This window comes from Sinocyclocheilus grahami, unplaced genomic scaffold (genome assembly GCF_001515645.1).
Source record: "Sinocyclocheilus grahami isolate Dianchi unplaced genomic scaffold, SAMN03320097.WGS_v1.1 scaffold96.1, whole genome shotgun sequence".
Lineage (NCBI taxonomy): Eukaryota > Metazoa > Chordata > Actinopteri > Cypriniformes > Cyprinidae > Sinocyclocheilus > Sinocyclocheilus grahami.
Window position 1 is genome coordinate 1,285,917 of NW_015505275.1, and position 18,636 is coordinate 1,304,552.

An 18,636-nucleotide genomic window follows, 5' to 3' on the forward strand; every position below is an offset into this window, starting at 1 on the left:
TCCCCTCATTTTGTAAATATATGGTATTTTTAAGTGTTGTCTTCAAAACAGGAGTTTTTGAATGATAGTTTCTTTTTTTGCCTTGTATTTTGCAAGACTAAACGTTCAAGTAGTCAATAGAACCTTGGAACTGTAACATTTTAAAATCTAACACCAGAAGAAATAAATTCTCCTTTCATGTAAATTGTCCAATAAAACAAGAATGATTCTTTCTGTCTGACATGGCCTGTCTCTTATTTTGTTTTTAAAGCTTGCTGCTTGAAATGTCTGAGTGAAGACATATGGAAAAACCTAAAATAAATTATGGGCATATTTATAATTAATTTAGCTTTTTTTTTTTTTTGTAAACCACATTAAGAGTTGTCTTTACACAACAATGACAGTTTTGATCACATACTGTCTTGGTCCATGAAACATGAGAAATATCCATCCACTATTTTCAATATAATGAAAGTGAATGGGGACATGGATGTCAAACTCCACAATGACCAAGAGAGCACCATAAAGACATCTCTTGCATTATATAACTATACTATATTTTATTGTAACTATGCGGTGCCTTTCACATTAAATTATTCGCTGATAGTACAGTATGAGTTGTTAACCCCTATCAGTCTGATTTGTGAACTAATTTTTCAGACTAGTTTTATGAACTGAATTATTCTTCACAGCAGAAATAAAGTCCTATAGGTTTGAAATGACGTGAGTGTAAGTATAATTTTACAATTGTATTTATTAAATGAGCTCGACTTTAAAACGTGGAGACTCGTATGAGCCACACTTAAAAAAATTATTTGAGAAGTGCATAGAGAACGGAATGTTAAGTGGTTTGGAAGTCAAGCACACACTGTATGTTGTGGTCGCAGATTTCTGATTTAATTTGAAACGTATTCCCCTTTTCAGCTTATTAATAGTTTGAAAAGTTAATCAAAGTTGAAAAAAGGCAATATATTTGTCACACTGTTATACAGGATAGGAACGTTTGATTCCATGCGGAGTTTCTGCTCGGTCAGAAGTTCTGCAAACACGCCACGGTCGCATTGGATTTACTGACTGAAGTCAGTGATAATTTAAGATACACATGACGCAGTAAAATGCAATTATGTATTCCAAGAAATTAGCTCGATTAGTTTTTGGGCCGTTGGCGGAATCTGCGTTTAAATGCCCGTTAACCCGAAGCGTGTCCTCCAGAGTGAAAGCAGTGCGGTCTCTGTGCAGTTGGACGGTGTGTCTGCATCACAGACAGAAGCATCAGCTGTCAAACGGGTGAGACTGATTTATCAACCTAACAAGAGTGCATGCTATTAATTACATGTTTTTATTGTTAATAGGCCAGTGTTCCAGTTTACTGGTTACTGTGTTTTTGTTTAGCAGAGAATCATAACGACCTCTCCCGCAGATTGACCCGTCTAAATGTCCGCCCGGTTTCCCAGACTACTCTCGACCCCGCCGAGGTGCGGAAGTTCCAGGCCAAGGCGAGCAAGTGGTGGGACTTGCAGGGAGAGTTTGCAGTCCTGCAATGACCTGAGAGTGCCTTTCATACGGTGTGTATGATAAAAGTGCCATGGTATCACTATAGTATTTTTAACATCAGTAATGTTTTAGGTTATTTTTATTAATGTATGCATTCATATAAATGTACACTTGTACATTCATATAAATTTTTAAGCTAAGATCTGATCTCCATTTTTCTGCACCTTATTTCTTTTATCAGATCATTTTAAATGGTCTTGTTTTCCATGTGACACATTAATGTCTAAAAGTACTGCTAGCAAATGTGATGTTGCCATAAATGTTGTATGCATAATAGCTTAATTAAAAAATTTATGAATGAACAAAACACTGTTTTAATTAGGGATGCGCCAATGATATTGGTTGATATTACATTATTTTCATTACCTTTTATTTTGACATTTAGCTGGCATTTTCTGTCTTCTAATGCTTAACTTCTAATAACTTAATCTCAAAAGTTTTGTGTTTGGAAAACACAGCACAACTCAGCTATTTGTATGGAAGCCAGTTTCTACCACTGAATAAAGAAAAAAAGGTAATTGCGACCTTTTTGTCTCACAATTCTGACTTTTTTCTCTCGCAATTGTGGGTTTACATCTTGCAAATCTGATTTTTATTTTTTTTTTACTTCTCAGAATTGCAACTCAATTGCAACCCCAAAATTGTGAGATTTAAACTCGCAGATTTAAACACAATACTGACTTTATAACTTACAACTGCGAGTTTATATCACGCAATTCTGTGAGCAAAGTCAGAACTGCAAGTTCATATCTTGCAATTCTGACTTTATATCTCACAATTCAGAAAAAAAGTCAAAAAGTTGTAATGACCTTTTTTATTTTTTATTCAGTGGCAGAAAAGGGCTTCCATAATTTTGTCTTTAATGTAATAATTGTTCTGGTTAGATTTTTTATATTGGTTCATCCCTAGCTTAGAATAGTGTTATATGGAGTATGGCATGTCACACCTACAACCTAAACGTAATGTTTGGGGTTGGTAATATTTGTAAAATGTCTTTTGAGAGATTATACTCAGTAAAGCTGCATTTAATTGCTCAAAATACATTGGGAAATTAAAATACAATTTGGAAATATTATTACAATTGAAACTAATTGTTTTCTATTTTTATGTATTTCCATATTAGTGTAACTTATTCCTGTGATTGCAAAGCTGAATTTTGATCCATATTTCTCCCCAGGATTTCTTGATGAATAGAAAGTTCAAAAGAACAGCATTTATGTGAAACAGACTTTTGATCAATTTAATGCATCCTTCCTTGAATACAAGTATTCATTTATTTAGAAAAAATGTCTTGATGATAATAATCTTATCTGAATAATTTCTGTTAAACCAACTCAGGCTGTTATATCAATAGAACTGGCATGTCAGAGATAGAAAACAGTCCGTCCCATCCGTCATCATCCGTCCCATGTCCAGGTAATGGCAATTAGGGTGAAAGGGTGAGGACAGCAGCTAGAGTTTATGCAGCATGGCTGTGATTCTTCTCTTGGCAGCTGTTTCCAAAAAGGTCAGGATGGATATTGCGATTGTCATTGTAAGCCTTTCCCCTCGCCTTCTGGAATCGTCCAGTGCACAATTTCTTCCCCTTCCATGAACATGGGATCAGTTGTAGTGTACAGCGTATGTGGCGGTGCCCCGGGGGCTTGTTTAAATGAGGGACCTCTGTGCTGTTGCTGGTTATTATGTTGTACTTGAGGAATGTGTGTTTTCTAGAGATCAGGCAGGGAATTCCTTCAAAGACGTTGGGGTTTGTTGGCAAAGATGGGCTGAGTTAACAGGATTGGCAGTGAGCACCTCGGGCTGCTTTGGTCTGCATGGTCTGTCCAGGCTTTTGGGGAAGATCGTGAGGATGTTGCCCTTAGGTTCAGCAAGACGAGCAGTGAGGATGTACGATTGCTTCAGGATGTCAGAGGCATGTGTCTAGCCAGAGGGACTAGCAGTAAGACGTGTTTGTGACACAGGAAGCACATTGTGGATTTTTATTCTGTGATTAGCTTTGGATTTTCTGTTTCACGTCAGACTGATGCACATTGGTTTCAAAATTCTGCATGACCAGAGGTGACATGTTTTTTAGCCTAATTCTTTCTTAACCTCATTTTGTGACCTTTGACCCCATTTTCAGGGATAATTTGTTGAATGTGTGCGGCAGTTGGGCAAACCTCTAGCTGGACTCAGAATCCTGGATGTCGGCTGTGGTGGAGGTGTGCTGAGTGAGGTAACTAGTGTTAATTATGAAAATGACTACAGATAAGTATTGAGCTAGTTGCATTAGTTAGCCCAAGTAGTTTTTCAGTTTACTGTATGCTTTGTTATTTGAGATCTGGTCTGGGTGTGGTAGCAGTATAAAGCTGGTCTCATGTTTGTTAGGTTTATACCATGCATGATTATTTTTAGCTGGCCACAAATGATAACTGAAAACCTACCAACTGAACTACACGATTAAAACAGACAGCTTCACGCCCAGTGATTTCCTCCACTGAGATAAACACACTTTCTCCAGGCTGTCTCTTTGCCTGATGTGTCATTGTTTTTTTTTGGTGAGCATGATGTCTCTTGAGTGTCCTGTCATGCAAAAGCTTCTGTCGGAAGATCCCCTTTAGGGCACATCAGTGGTACAGACAATTGACTGGTTACTGCAGCCCTATTTCTGAATTTCTGCCCTGAATAACCAGCAGAGGGCGATGTGCAGTGTTGTTGTTGTTGTTGTTTTGTGCTACTTTTTACACCTAAAGAAGTTTTACATCCAATTTTCTTTTCCATTAAAATATGCTTACCATACAAATCCAAAATCAACAATGAAAAATTGCTAATATCTCTCCTTTGGGTTAGTGTTAGTGATATATATATACACAGTGGGGGAAAAAAGTATTTAGTCAGCCACCAATTGTGCAAGTTCTCCCACTTAAAAAGATGAGAGAGGCCTGTAATTTTCATCATAGGTATACCTCAGCTATGAGAGACAAAATGAGAAAAAAAAATCCAGAAAATCACATTGTAGGATTTTTAAAGAATTTATTTGCAAATTATGGTGGAAAATAAGTATTTGGTCAATAACAAAATTTCATCTCAATACTTTGTTATATACCCTTTGGTGGCAATGACAGAGGTCAAACGTTTGCTGTAAGTCTTCACAAGGTTTTCACACACAGTTGCTGGTATTTTGGCCCATTCCTCCATCCAGATCTCCTCTAGAGCAGTAATGTTTTGGGGCTATCGCTGGGCAACATCTTTTTTAATAAATCTGCAAAAATGTCAACAATTCTGTGTTTTTCTGTCAATATGGGGTGCTGTGTGTACATTAATGAGGAAAAAAAATTAACTTAAATGATTTTAGCAAATGGCTGCAATTTAACAAAGAGTGAAAAATGTAAGGGGGTCTGAATACTTTCCAGATATATATTATATATACTGTATATATTTTTTGAATATATATAATAATTTTATAGATTAATTCCATATTGGCTTAATTTATATTTTCAGCTTTCATTTTAATGTTAGTTTTGGTTTAAGTAATTTATCTGCTTTTGTTATTATTATTAGTTTATTTGAGTCATTTCAGTACTTTAAATGAAATGTACTTCAGTACATTTGCCTAGGCAACATTTCTAGTTTTCCTTCTAATATTAATATTTTATTTTGTCAGTTTTATTTCAATTACTAAAAATAATATGTAGCAATTTTAGTTAAAGTTAACAATAACTAACACTGCTGTGGATGCTGTCAAACATGGGTATCAAAAAACAAAGTAGCACTAACCTTTCTCAGCCACTAGGGAGGTTAGGAGCAGACGTCCTGGGAATCGACCCAGTGGAGGACAGTGTGCAGACCGCAGAGCTGCACTCCTCCTATGATCCTGATTTACGAGAGAGAGTTGGCTATCAGGCTTGCACCCTGGAGGAACTCACTGAAGAGGAAGTTGAGGGATTTCATGCTGTAGTGGCATCTGAGGTGGTGGAACATCTGGCTCACCTGGAAGCCTTTGCCAGCTGTTGCCAGCAGATGTTGAAGGTGTGGCACAACATCACTGACATCTGAAACAATGACAGTAGCACAAAAGTAACAGTGGGATTCCCAGCAAAGAGAACTGAATGGACTGATTTAATCTCCTGTGTCAGTGAGTCAGAGGGCGAGAAGAGTTACTCCAAATCCCCATAATCGTTCCTAATACTGTGACATCCAGGCACTTTCATCAGTCAGTTTCAGTTTTGCTTTCTTTTCTTTTCAGTTTCATTTGAGATGGTTTGTTGTTTAGAATTGATAAAAATCACTGAATAATTTAAATATATAAAATTATATTAAAATGTATCTCTCAATAAGAAAAATATATATAATATATTAAATACTGATATTTATTATATGCATTTTTAAGATCTAAAATGTCTTTAATTCAAGGAGGGAACACTTAAAGGATCTTTTTGCACAAAGTTGGTCATATCCCTATTATAGTGTAAATAAAAATTCTATTAAACTATAAAATGTTCAAATAAAACATTAAAGTATTAATGTATACCAATTAATATTTGCAATATTTTTATGTATGTAATGTATTATGTTTTTGTTTTTCAGCATGGTGGCTCTCTTTTCATCACCACTCTTAACAAAACCAGCTTGTCCTACGTTTTTGGGATTGTGGCAGCGGAGCAGCTGTTAAGGATTGTTCCGAGTGGAACTCATGACTGGGAGAAGTTCATCAGCCCAGAGGATTTGGAATGACTTCTGGAGTCGTGTTAGTGTTGCCTCTGTCTTCCATTTCTCTCTCACAATCATTCATTGATCAGTTTCTGGGTATTACCCCTCCACTTTTCTATCACAGATTTCCTTTGCTGTTTAAATAACAGCTACTGTTGGAAAAGCCTGGTAGATATTACTTAATGGTTCAATATGATCTATTTTCCCACTGCTACAGTGTTTATTGTACAGCAGAATTTACTTGCTTTTACCATCTTTCTGTCTCACTATATCCCAGTCGGTTTCTACGTGGAGGCTATCAGAGGCATGATATACAATCCTCTCACAGGAGCGTGAAGCTGGCAGCAGAGCACGGCCATCAAGTATGCGTTGCATGCAATCAAACGCAAAGAAGAGCCCCAGCCTGACCGGGTCTGGGCTGAGAGTGAGAATCTAGATGAACCAGGTCGAGCCAGAAGTTACAGCTGAGCTATTATAATGTGCAAATGCTATCAAACAGACTTCACCTGCTCGAAAATGGAGAAATAACCCACACTCAAGATGTCAAAATATGTTGCATAGTGAAGAATTGCTGAACCAGTAATAATCATTCTTTGCATTGTGTTCCTTGATAAAACATTTTTTATCAGAGGCATGATTCATAGAACATGTTTTGTAAAGCTCTTGTTAAGATGAGAATTCCACTCAACATGCCGCATGTCATTTAAAAGATTCTTTGATATATTTTAACAACCGTTTAGTTGTGTGTATTGTGGTGGTGATCTTTGGTTGGTTCATGTCAGAGGCCAAACAGACACAGAATTATATAATGATTTGTGACTTAGCACTTAAAAAGTGTAGGTGCTTAATAAAATGAAATCAAAGAGAGGGAGTTTTATTCAGCCTGAACAATTCTATGAACATGCATAATGTAATTTATGGGTAAAATAATGGAAATAATTCAGCAACATACACTGTATACAGTATGTACACACACACACATATACATACATTCTATAATTGCATTAGTTCAGATGCAAAAGCCTCTAAATGCCGTTTGAAAAATTCTTCGAAAGTGAGCATTTTTCTCAGGCTCCTAGTTGAGTAATTCCACATTAATGGCAATGAATAGGGTTTTAAAATGAAATAACTGAACACAAACATAGGAGCCTGAGAAAAATGCTCATTTTAGAAATTTCAGGCGGCACTTTGAGGCTTTTGCGTCTGGACTCTTGAGAGAGAGAGAGAGAGAGAGACCATATATTACACTGCACTAATATATATCTGTCCGTACTTTATCGTGATATACATCAATGAAGAAAAACGAAATGGACGCTATTATTCGCTGCAAACCATGTTGTCCTTCAAATGATGTTTAGGTCTGCGTCTTTAGTTTATATCAAACCTGATTGTTTTATTTGCCTAGCTTCCTTGTGTGATGCGTCGTGACGTCACTCAGCTCCAGCACAGCAACAACCGATATACATACATTCTATAATTGCATTAGTTCAGATGCAAAAGCCTCTAAATGCCGTTTGAAAAATTCTTCGAAAGTGAGCATTTTTCTCAGGCTCCTAGTTGAGTAATTCCACATTAATGGCAATGAACAGGGTTTTAAAATGAAATAACTGAACACAAACATAGGAGCCTGAGAAAAATGCTCATTTTAGAAATTTCAGGCGGCACTTTGAGGCTTTTGCGTCTGGACTCTTGAGAGAGAGAGAGAGACCATATATTACACTGCACTAATATATATCTGTCCGTACTTTATCGTGATATACATCAATGAAGAAAAACGAAATGGACGCTATTATTCGCTGCAAACCATGTTGTCCTTCAAATGATGTTTAGGTCTGCGTCTTTAGTTTATATCAAACCTGATTGTTTTATTTGCCTAGCTTCCTTGTGTGATGCGTCGTGACGTCACTCAGCTCCAGCACAGCAACAACCGAGGACGCGGAGCTGCGCGCGAGAGCCGACTCCCGTTAAAATGCTTTTCTTTTGCTTTACGAGACCGACATTACACGTTTGTCCGTATTTATATGGATAAATGAAGTGGCGCAGGATTCGCTGGAGGAAGCGGGGGGAGAGAGAGAATGTACTGGGTCGCTGGTTTTGCCTCCTCCCGCTCGTTCGTGGTTGATTTTGGCCGGAATCAGAGCCCGTCCCTCGGGTTGTGTGGCTCTGATGAGCGTCACTTATTTTATGGGTACATAGTGGCCGTCCCTGTGCAGGATTTCGGCGGGATCATGTCGGGATTGGTATCGGATTCCTGGTGGAAGAAGACGCTTTATATCAGCGGAGGTGCCCTGCTGGCTGCGGCTGCGTATCTGCTGCACGAGCTGCTCTCCATCAGGTCAGTGCTGTGATGCCAAATGATATATGAAATGACTTACTGTTATTGTTTACAATATTTCATAATACATGCGTTATACACATTTGAACCTCTCCTGGGAAAAATGTAAATATTGATCCGCTGGCAATGCCAGTGCCAGTGAGGGTCTCGTGTTTTCCTTGAGCTCGCTGGGCTGCATCAAGTCACGGTTTCGGTGTTTGGCCGCACGGGAGCATATGAAAACGCCCTGTCATCAATACCCAGCCGGAATTGCCCTTGTTTACATTCGCACTGAACAAAAGTACCTTGATAAATTCGTTTTCTTTTTTAGCGTAAATAACGCGTCATTATGCGGCACGTGATCTTGACTGTTTACTTCGCTGGATCACGATGTCCTTGAGTTGTGTTGTGAAGCGACCTTTCTTGGCTCATCCGCAGGCCATCGCCTAAAAAAAATGCAAGGGGGGCCTGTAATGCTGGTTTTAGCTGTAGCCTGTTTTTATGTGGAAACAGACGTGGATACAATACTTGACTGGAGGGTTTCAGCACCGCAGGCAGTGGACAGCGTCATGTTTGAGGATTGAGCTCTGCAGCATTCGAATCGTACTGATGCTTTACACTTTATTCAGTTTGCCATAGAATATAGATTAGTATTTGATTTTGACGTCAAAAGACATAAATAGACATCGTTAGGGCATCAGAACGTTCATTTGAGAGACACCTCTGAGAGGGTGAGTGGCATCCTTATAGATCTGAATGGCCTTTTTATATTAATTGGGAAAATAGTTCCAGAGTTTGTTGTTTTGGCCTGGATAATAAACTGTGACAGTCTGTTAACTCTAAAAATGACATAGCACCCAAACAAACGAATAAATACATACATGGAAACTTTTTGTGATCTTAATTTTGTCATGAGTATCTTAACTTTACCATCATGGTTAATTACAAAGCCACAGGTGTAATATTCTGAACTTGTGTTATGTAATCATTATGCAAAGGAACATTTCTGTAACACTTGTTTAATGCACTATAAAGGTATTCATAATTTATGTTGTAATGCATTATATGTTTTCATAACCTAAGTTAAAATGGATTAAAATATATTTGCAGATACCTTATTACATCTTAAATTGGCTGTTTCTCATGTGTTTTGATGTATTGTACTTTCTAAACATATTTTAGATGTATATATTTTTCTAATATATATATATATATATATTATTTTCTAAGTAACACTTAGAAATGTAGAAATCATGATTGCTTTTTATTAAAGATGGCTAAATGTGGACGGATTTGTCCCGTTGCACCTCAGAATCTGTGCTAATCTTTCTGATCAATATTGAAGGGATTTTAGCAAATCTAAATAATTTTTTCCCCTTCCCCGACAAAATACCCTGATTCAGAGTAATATTCAACAGCCCACATGATAGGGATAGTTTGGTTATACAAATCACATTTTTAGAATATGTGTTGAGTTAGAAGAATGAATTTTTGAACTTGTGTGTGATCAGAATAGGACTAAGCTGTGTTGTTTTGAAAGCTCAGGCTTGGACTTGTAGTTTCTGCTTGTGAAATAAGACCTGTCTATGTCGTCCCACACACATCCTGCTGTTTCCTCATAATTATAGTATAAGACCTTTTCCGATGCACTCCACTTGATTTTGGGGGCTAAATAGCTGCTTTTAAAGCTAAATAATGTTCCTATAAAACCATTTTTCTTCCTGTACTTCAACTGGTAAAGCATGATGCATTTCAATGCCAGGGTGATGGATTCTCCCAAAGAACAAATATGCTGATAAAATGCATACCAGTTTTTGATCAAAATGCATGCCAACTAAATACAAATGCAAAGTTTTGTTCCATATGTCTGACTGTGATATTTAACCATTAGTATTTTGAGTGACCTTTTATTCATCTGTTCATATTGAAATCTTGAGTAGATTGTCTGGTTTTTCAATCTATGGTTGATCTCCTCCTTACAGGAAAGAACAACAGTTGGATTCTAAAGACGCCATCATCCTTCACCAGTTCTCCAGGCCAAAAAACGGGGTGCCAAGCCTTTCACCTTTCTGCCTGAAAATGGAGACCTATCTGCGCATGGTTGATCTGCCCTATCAAGTATGCATAAAGGAGCAGTTTGGATTTTGGAGTCCATTTCCTTTGATCAGTGTGGTTACATGCAGTTATTGGAAGTCACACCATCTGCTGTTGAAATGTCAATGAAATTCATGAAAGCCCTTAGAAAATAGGATTATGTTTTTTTTTTTTCAGTTCACATCCAGATGCTCCAAAATAAGGAGTAGTGTTTTTTTATATTAATAATAATAATACTTATTATTATTATACATTTTTATGGTTTGCATCTTTTCACCCTCAATATGCTTCCTTTTTTGCAGAATTACTTTGATGGAAGCCTCTCATCCCAGGGCAAGATGCCTTGGATTGAGTATAATTACGAGCAGGTGTGCGGGACTGAATTTATAATTGACTTTCTGGAGGAGAAACTTGGTGTGAGCCTAAACAAGAGTCTGAGCACTCAGGAGCAGGCGGTAGCGCGGGCCATCACCACCATGGTGGAGGAACACTTGTACTGGTGAGTCATGTGCTGCCATTCAGAATGAGTCACTCTTCTGCAGCTGAGCTGTCTCTGAAATGTGAGGATCAAATATGCACCTACAGATTATTGACTAGAGTCAGTAGAGTTCTGCAGTTTGTTTATTTGGCTGGGGAGTTTTTGATTTTTAAAGCCTTAAAGGAATAGTTCACCCCAAAATGAAAATTTGCTAAAAATGTACTCGCCCTCAGGCCATCCACAGATGTAGATGAGTTTGTTTTTTTATCAGAACGTAATTGTAAAAGCTGCAGTGAATGGGTGCCATCAGGATAAGAGTTCAAACAAAGGATAAAAGCATCACAATAATCCACAAGTAATCCACACAAATATTGTTTATCAATTTTTGTCTTGTGAAGTGAAACTTTGCATGTGTGTAAGAAACCGATTCATCATTAAGTCATTTTAACTTCAAACCATTGCTTCTGTATTGCTTTCTAATGTTGCTTTCTCCAGTGAAAAGTTGTCTCATTTGAATCGGGTGAGAAATATGCACAGACCAAGCATGGTTTATAAGCCAAAACAGTTCTAAACAAATATGTCGGTGAATTTTGATGTGAGAGGACAACAGGGTTTGGACTTTTTCACTGCAGAGGAAGTGTTATTATGGATTATGGACTCGTATTTTGGACAGAAGTGATAGTTTTAATTTAAAAATCCTTAATAATGTTTCTTACAGAGCTTTTCAACTGTCTGAACTAATGGCATCCACTCACTGCAGAGAATCCATTGATGAGCAAATTATGTAATGTTACATTTCACCAAATCTGTTTCAGTGAAGAAAGAAACTCATCTACTCGTCTTGGAATGCCTGATTGTAAATACATTTTCAACAACATTTTTGGGTTTCAACAGTTTCTTTAAGAAAGTTCTTTAAGCAAAGGTCTAAACATACAAAAATAATTACCCAAAACTATAAATCAAGATTTATCATTTAGGTTGATGAATCTATTTAATTAAAAAATACATATTTAAAAATCATTAAATGATATTTTTGAATTCCCAAATTATTAGTTTTTCATGTTTTCTATTCAATAGTAATGATTCATTCATCAGAATTTTAGACGTATGCTATTACGTCCTGTCCAGCAGTACAAAATCTGTAAAAACACATGACTCCTTTTTACTAGAACTCAGTTAATAATAATAATCATCAAAAATTATTTTTATGATACTTAAGTGAATCTATCTTTTTGTGGAAAATATTTAAACTGTTTTATACCAGATTATTCTTGAAGATTATAACTGTACTTGACAAATAGACAGACAACCAATTTATTTGCATAATAAAAATGAATGAAAAGTAGTATGAGTCCGTAACCATAAACCACTAAAATATGCGTGATAGGCTTGCAGTGGACTGCTGACATGATTTGCAGTGCAGGCAGCAGCTTTATCAAATTAATGACTCGTGCTGAAACATTATCCTACACATTGGGTATCATAGTGTAAGCATTATACTCAGGAAAAAAAAACAATTGTATAACCAGTCTCTTTTCTTACAGCCTAATCTCCTCTTCATTTCTATTGCATTATTATATTCCTTCAGATGAAATCAAAAAAAAAAAAATTTCTTTCTTTTTCTTGTGCATTCTCTCTTCACACTGCCTAGAAGTGCTTTACACTGTGCTATATATAGAATCCCACATCATGGCTATTGATTGAATAATTCATGAGTTTGAATATCTGTGTCCACTACAGAGTAGTGTTGTGTATGTCAGCTGAAGAGCTTGCTGAGCAAGAACATTTATTGAGCTATAAATAAGAGTGATGGATGTCATGCTGGGAAATCTGGATTATGACACTGGTGGGTTTTGATCAGGAAATGAACCTCCTGTAACGTACTTGATCCATTTCAGTAAAAAGACCTAGTAATATCAGATTAAGACTCAGAAATGTAAACAAAGCATGTAGCGTACAATACTGTTTCATGGAATCCATATATTATGTCTTATGTCATATATTATAAATTTAAATGCCATGTTGGTCAATGCAATTTAGTTTGAATTTAGTAGTTATTTTTGGTGCAGAATTTACACACTGCGGCTTTGAATCTGATTTAAACCTGATGAAAGGCTGATTGTAAATTCCAAGTGGGGAGTTCAAAGCCATGAACCCAAAGAGCGCTTGAAGCCATTTTGGATGAATGGTTTTTATTAATACATTGCCTACTGTGCAAAGAAGTTAATTAGAAGATGGCTTTAATTAATTTGATTCAGATAATCACAGAGCAGAGAATTAATTCAAAGTTTAATCTCAAAGGCCAAACTGAGTTTGTTTTCTGTGTGATACTAAAGCTGCACACAGTTGTAATAAACTCTGAATTATAAACAAGCCCATATTATGATGAAATCCTTGTGTTGACGATCAATTATTTGTTGAAAATTTCTTCATTTGTAAGTTGTTTTTTATAAAAGCAGCTGCAAAATAAATGTATTATGCGAGTTAAATATGCAGTACATGCATAAATATTACAGCACAGTAAAGTTCTGATATATTTTATGGATGTTGTTATGCACTTAATATATCTGCTTTCTAAAGACTTCAGTTTGGGAATCAATAAAATTGCGCATCTGCAGTTTGTGAATTGTTCATCTCATCGCTCCTTGCAACATTGCTTATTTAAGAAAAATGACAATATAAAAGCCAATTAATAATAGAATATAATTAATATTATTATTAATGTGTTGTCGTCATAATATGAAGTTTGTATTTTTCCCACACAATACAAATGGCTCTTTATACATGAAAATATATATATATAGATAAATTTGTACTTTAGGAAAGGAATCATTACCTTTAATTTATTCATCTCTTTCTCCACTGATCTCTGTCACCACAGGACCATTGCTTACTGTCAGTGGGTGGATAATGTTCAAGAGACACAAAAGATGCTGGACCTTCCCGGGCCCCTCAGTGACCTGCTGAAATGGATCCTGTGTCAGCTGACTGGTGGCATTGTAAAGAGGGAGATGTACTGTCACGGCATTGGCTGCTTTACTAATGAAGAAGTTTACAGCCTCATGGAGAAGGACATGCGCACACTGGCCACATTGCTAGGTGAGGAGGACAAGAAATAAAGGTTTCAAATTATACTTTGACAGCAACATGTTTTGTGATGTGATGTTTTTATAATATTTAAGTTTTATATTGTATATAATATTATATATAATAATATAATAGATTTTTGTGTATCATGATAACTGAAGTCTGCCATATACACATTTGTTAAAAATGTTGGTTTTATATTATTAAAAAAATAATATACCACATTGAATAAAATACTTTTATTCAGCAAGTATGCATGAAATTGATCAAAAGTGACAGTAAAGACTTTTACATTGTTACAAAAAAAATCCATGTCAAATTTCTATCCGTTTCAAATAATTTCTATTAATGAAAGAATCCGAAACATTTTTATAATAGTAAAAAATGTTTATTGAGTACCAAATCAGCATATTAGAATGATTTCTGAAGGACTAACTGGAGTTATGGCAGCTGAAGATTCAGCAGTCTCAGTGAACCTTTCACAAAATGTGAACACACATTGTGATTTTGTTCCTAAAATAGTCACTTTTGTTGCCTTAGTGCAAGAAATGTTTTATATAATTGTCACCACATGGCATTATAGAGAGGGGGGCGGGGACTTTTTTCATGTTATCCATCTGGTAATTGAATAAACTCAAAATCTAAATATTTTCAGTGTGTTTCTGAGACAAATTTCAAGGAAGTCTGTTATTTGTCCTAAATACATGAAATGTTATTTCTCACCCCCATGTCATCCAAGATGTTCATGTCTTTTTGTCTTCAGTCGAAAAGAAATTAAGGTTTTTGAGGAAAAAATTCCAGGATTTTTCTCCATATGGAATGTTTTCCTCAAAACCTTAATTTCTTTTCAACTGAAGAAAGAAAGACATGAAAATCTTGGATGGCAAAATAGTAAACTATCAGGACTCCTTTATTTTGGAAGTGAACTATTCCTTTAATGTTTATTTTCTGCACCGTCAGGGGATAAGAAGTACATCATGGGTCCCAAGCTGTCCAGTGTGGATGCCACAGTGTTCGGTCACCTTGCACAAGCCATGTGGACACTACCTGGCACACGGCCCGAGCAGCTCATTAAAGGTGAGCAAGACCTCACAACTGCAGTTTTGTAGTCCTAATAGGGTGATTAAAATAATTGGAAATATTGGGAGAGATTAATGCATGCCTTAATGTTTGTTGTTGTTGTATTTAAAGGGATAGTTCACCCAAAAACGAAAATTCTGTTACCATTTTTGTTCCAACCCTGTATAACTATTTCTTCCATCAAACACAGAAGGTTCTACTCTGTACAATACTGATGGATTGGTACTCAAAAAATAACAAAAAAATAATTTTCACTGAATAATGTTCACATAGTTTTAGAAGACTTGAAATATAGTGCACAAGTCATATGGATTTATTTTACAGTACTTTAGGGTGGTTTCTAGCATTTTTGGAGCCTGACAGCACACAATGCCATTCAAAAAGTGCAATGTGAACATTCTGCCTAACAAAGAAAATTCGGATCCAAACCCATTTAATTTTCATTTTGGATTAACTATTCCTTTTAATTTTGTACAATGGCATGGCAGTTTGTTAAATGTCCACTAGATGGCATTACAGGCATTTATTTATGCTTTTGCACATAAAAGTTCAATCACACATAGAATGTCAAACCACCTCAGCAGAATAGAGAGCATCAGTCTGGTTCCGGAAGTAAAAAAAAAAAAACATACATTTTATCCATTTTATCTGATTTTTAATGAAAACTACATTACCCATGATTCAGCAAAGAAATCTCCACAAGTCTGAAAATCACTGCGAACAAAATTGCACCATAAGAGTCCCAATGAAGCACTTCGATTAATGTAATAGAGTCAGTCTTCCTCTCAGAATTTTTAAATATTTGTGAATATATGCATATATTTAGCAAAAAAACTTAAAATATGTGAAAGACTTGTAGTTTTTGGCAATTTTCAGTTTTCAATTAAAAAAACAAAAAAAGTAAAATCAAAGTTTCTAAAGTTGTGAATTACGCTTGTAGCTGGTTGGTTTGGTTCAGTGCCTATAACATTTAAACAAACACTTTTTAAAAATCCCTTTGGGTAAAATTAATGGGAAAAATACTTCAGGAGCTAAGCCTCTTGAAAAAGTGCATAGGCTTTATTACGCTCTACAGAAATATGTTGCTGTAATCTCGAGTGGAGACACAATAGAACAAAAATCAGCCATTCAGCAGACCATGTTTGACAGCTTTCAAGCTGCACAATGAACAACTATGTCTGTCCACAGGAGAACTAATCAACCTCGCCATGTACTGTGAGCGCATACGGAGGAAGTTCTGGCCCGAGTGGTTTGTGGACTTAGAGGACTTCTGTTACGACAGCGACATTGACACCAGCAGCGGGACACCCACCTGCATGCTGGACCTTGGTCTCTTTTCTAGGACAGACACTTTAGAGGATAGCGATCTAAGCCTCCCGTCACACAGTAATACACACTCGCAAGACTCAGACCACTCCGGACGCTCGCTCTCAGACTCTGACATTGAAGCAGATGGCTCAGATGTGGAGCAGCAGGTCAAGGGCGAAATCTAATAGAGGTTGCTTTTTATCTGGTGTAACAGAGCATTTTGCGATGTGTAGTGGCTCCAAAACTCATATTGATATGTCTGACCTGTATGAATCGCACTTTGATGAACCTGAATTAAAAACAAAATGTGTGTACACAACGTGACGTCAGTCATGGACATGTGCACCTTAAGCTTTACACCACAGAAGTTGTACGCATGTAAAAGATCATTCATTCTGCCTTCATCCCTCAGAACTGTTTATATGTCCACGGTTTCAGTATGATTTCTAATTAGCTTTCATTTCAAGAAAAAAACATTTCGGGATTTTTCAGTCCAATCAATACGTCTATTTTCTCTCGAACTTTAATCAAACATTTGCTCCGGAACACAATCATGTAGCAAAACACTAGCTTGCATGACTCTAGGATGTTTGTGCGAAGTTGACAATTTACCTTTTTTTTGACAGACTGATTTCCTTTGTGCAACCTGAAAGTAAATCTGTTTGAATTCCTCCCTCCTGTTGAAACCTAATAATTCCCGCTCCCAGATCAGCCCAAGTACATCAAATAGAAATGAAGATGGATAAAAGGATTTATTAACTATTTAATCCCTGTTCTACCTGCTTAAACACAAAAAAATAACAAAATGAGAATCCAGTCCTCACAAATATTAAGGCTAATACAAGATAACTGAATCCCTTTCTGTCAGTTTTATTTGTTAGGGCTCCAGTGTGTGTCATCAGTGTCAGACTCTTGATCAGTCTGAATGGTGCTTAATGCCTGTGTGCCTGACTGCAACCATTTGTACATGTGTGACAGCCTTTCCTCTTCATCCCTGTGTTTCTCTTTCTGTTCGATTCTGTAATACAGACCTGTTTGCTTGTCACCACTAGAGGGCACTGTGACCATTCACATGTTGAGTGGGTCCTATGCAGCCACTTGTATTGGCGTTGCGAGCATCCCTCCTCTTCAAGCTTCTGCCTTAAAAGAACGTTTTAAATATGAATAACAACAGTGAACCTCTAGTGAACACTAAACGGTCAACTTTAGTGGCTTAGGAGTCTGATTATACATTTTTCTTTATCCATGTGTGTGATTTGTGTACGAAAGTGTAGTTCGAGCATACATGAGCAGATTTGCCTTAGTTGAGGGAAAATTGTTGTGATCAATTGCGGCATGATGAGTTTACCCTCTTTCTGTTGAATTTACTTGAAACCCAAGCCTGTACTAAATGAATTTATTTAAATCTCTATAATATTTGATCTGTTACGCAGAATTCTATTGTTTACTTTCCATATTGTTGTTTTGCACATTTTAGATTATTGAAAGACTTTGGACAATGTAAAGATATGGATTGAAACATTAGAGGACATAAAGCAGGGTCCATACAATCAGTGAGATATGCTATATGTGAGAGTGTATGATATACAGTAGTTATCTATAATACATCATTTACCTGCATGTGTTTGTGTGTGCGTCTATTTGTGTAAACTGGTGTAAAGTTCACCAGTGGAAAATTTCTATCAAATATTTATTCCCTGTATAGAATCGAGGTTAAAGTTAAGTCTCATATAAATTTTGTGTTAATATTATTTAATTTGTTATTTATTTTTGGAATATATAGTAAAAACTTAAGGAGATATACACCTAAACATTGAATTTTCGATCCGTTATACACTGAACAAAATTATAATTAGTGAGCACTTCTCCTTTGCCGAGATAATCCATCCACCTCACAGGTGTGGCATATCAAGATGCTGATTAAACAGCATGATTATTGCACAGGTGTGCCTTAGGCTGGCCACAATAAAAGGCCACTCTAAAATGTGCAGTTTTATTACACAACACAATGCCACAGATGTCGCAAGTTTTGAGGGAGCGTGCAATTGGCATG

At 36.4% G+C, this 18,636-nt stretch overlaps 1 protein-coding gene and 1 pseudogene across 2 annotated transcripts in view; both read left to right on the forward strand.

Annotated features, from left to right (window-relative positions):
* The first annotated feature begins 858 nt into the window (after positions 1–858).
* LOC107587768 (ubiquinone biosynthesis O-methyltransferase, mitochondrial-like) lies at positions 859–7,190 on the forward strand (annotated as a pseudogene).
* Positions 7,191–8,089: 899 nt separating this feature from the next.
* The window catches only part of LOC107587769 (failed axon connections homolog), a 19,398-nt gene continuing 8,851 nt past the window's right edge, over positions 8,090–18,636 (forward strand). The window contains exons 1-6 of one of the 2 annotated variants that reach the window (XM_016275673.1): positions 8,090–8,557; positions 10,519–10,654; positions 10,933–11,129; positions 13,990–14,207; positions 15,156–15,272; positions 16,464–18,195. In XM_016275673.1, coding sequence (XP_016131159.1) covers positions 8,298–8,557; positions 10,519–10,654; positions 10,933–11,129; positions 13,990–14,207; positions 15,156–15,272; positions 16,464–16,768 — 1,233 coding nt within the window. In that variant the 5' untranslated portion in view covers positions 8,090–8,297 and the 3' untranslated portion in view covers positions 16,769–18,195. Of the gene's footprint in view, positions 8,558–10,518; positions 10,655–10,932; positions 11,130–13,989; positions 14,208–15,155; positions 15,273–16,463; positions 18,196–18,636 lie in introns of those variants that run through there. The other variant, XM_016275674.1, reaches the window with a different exon arrangement.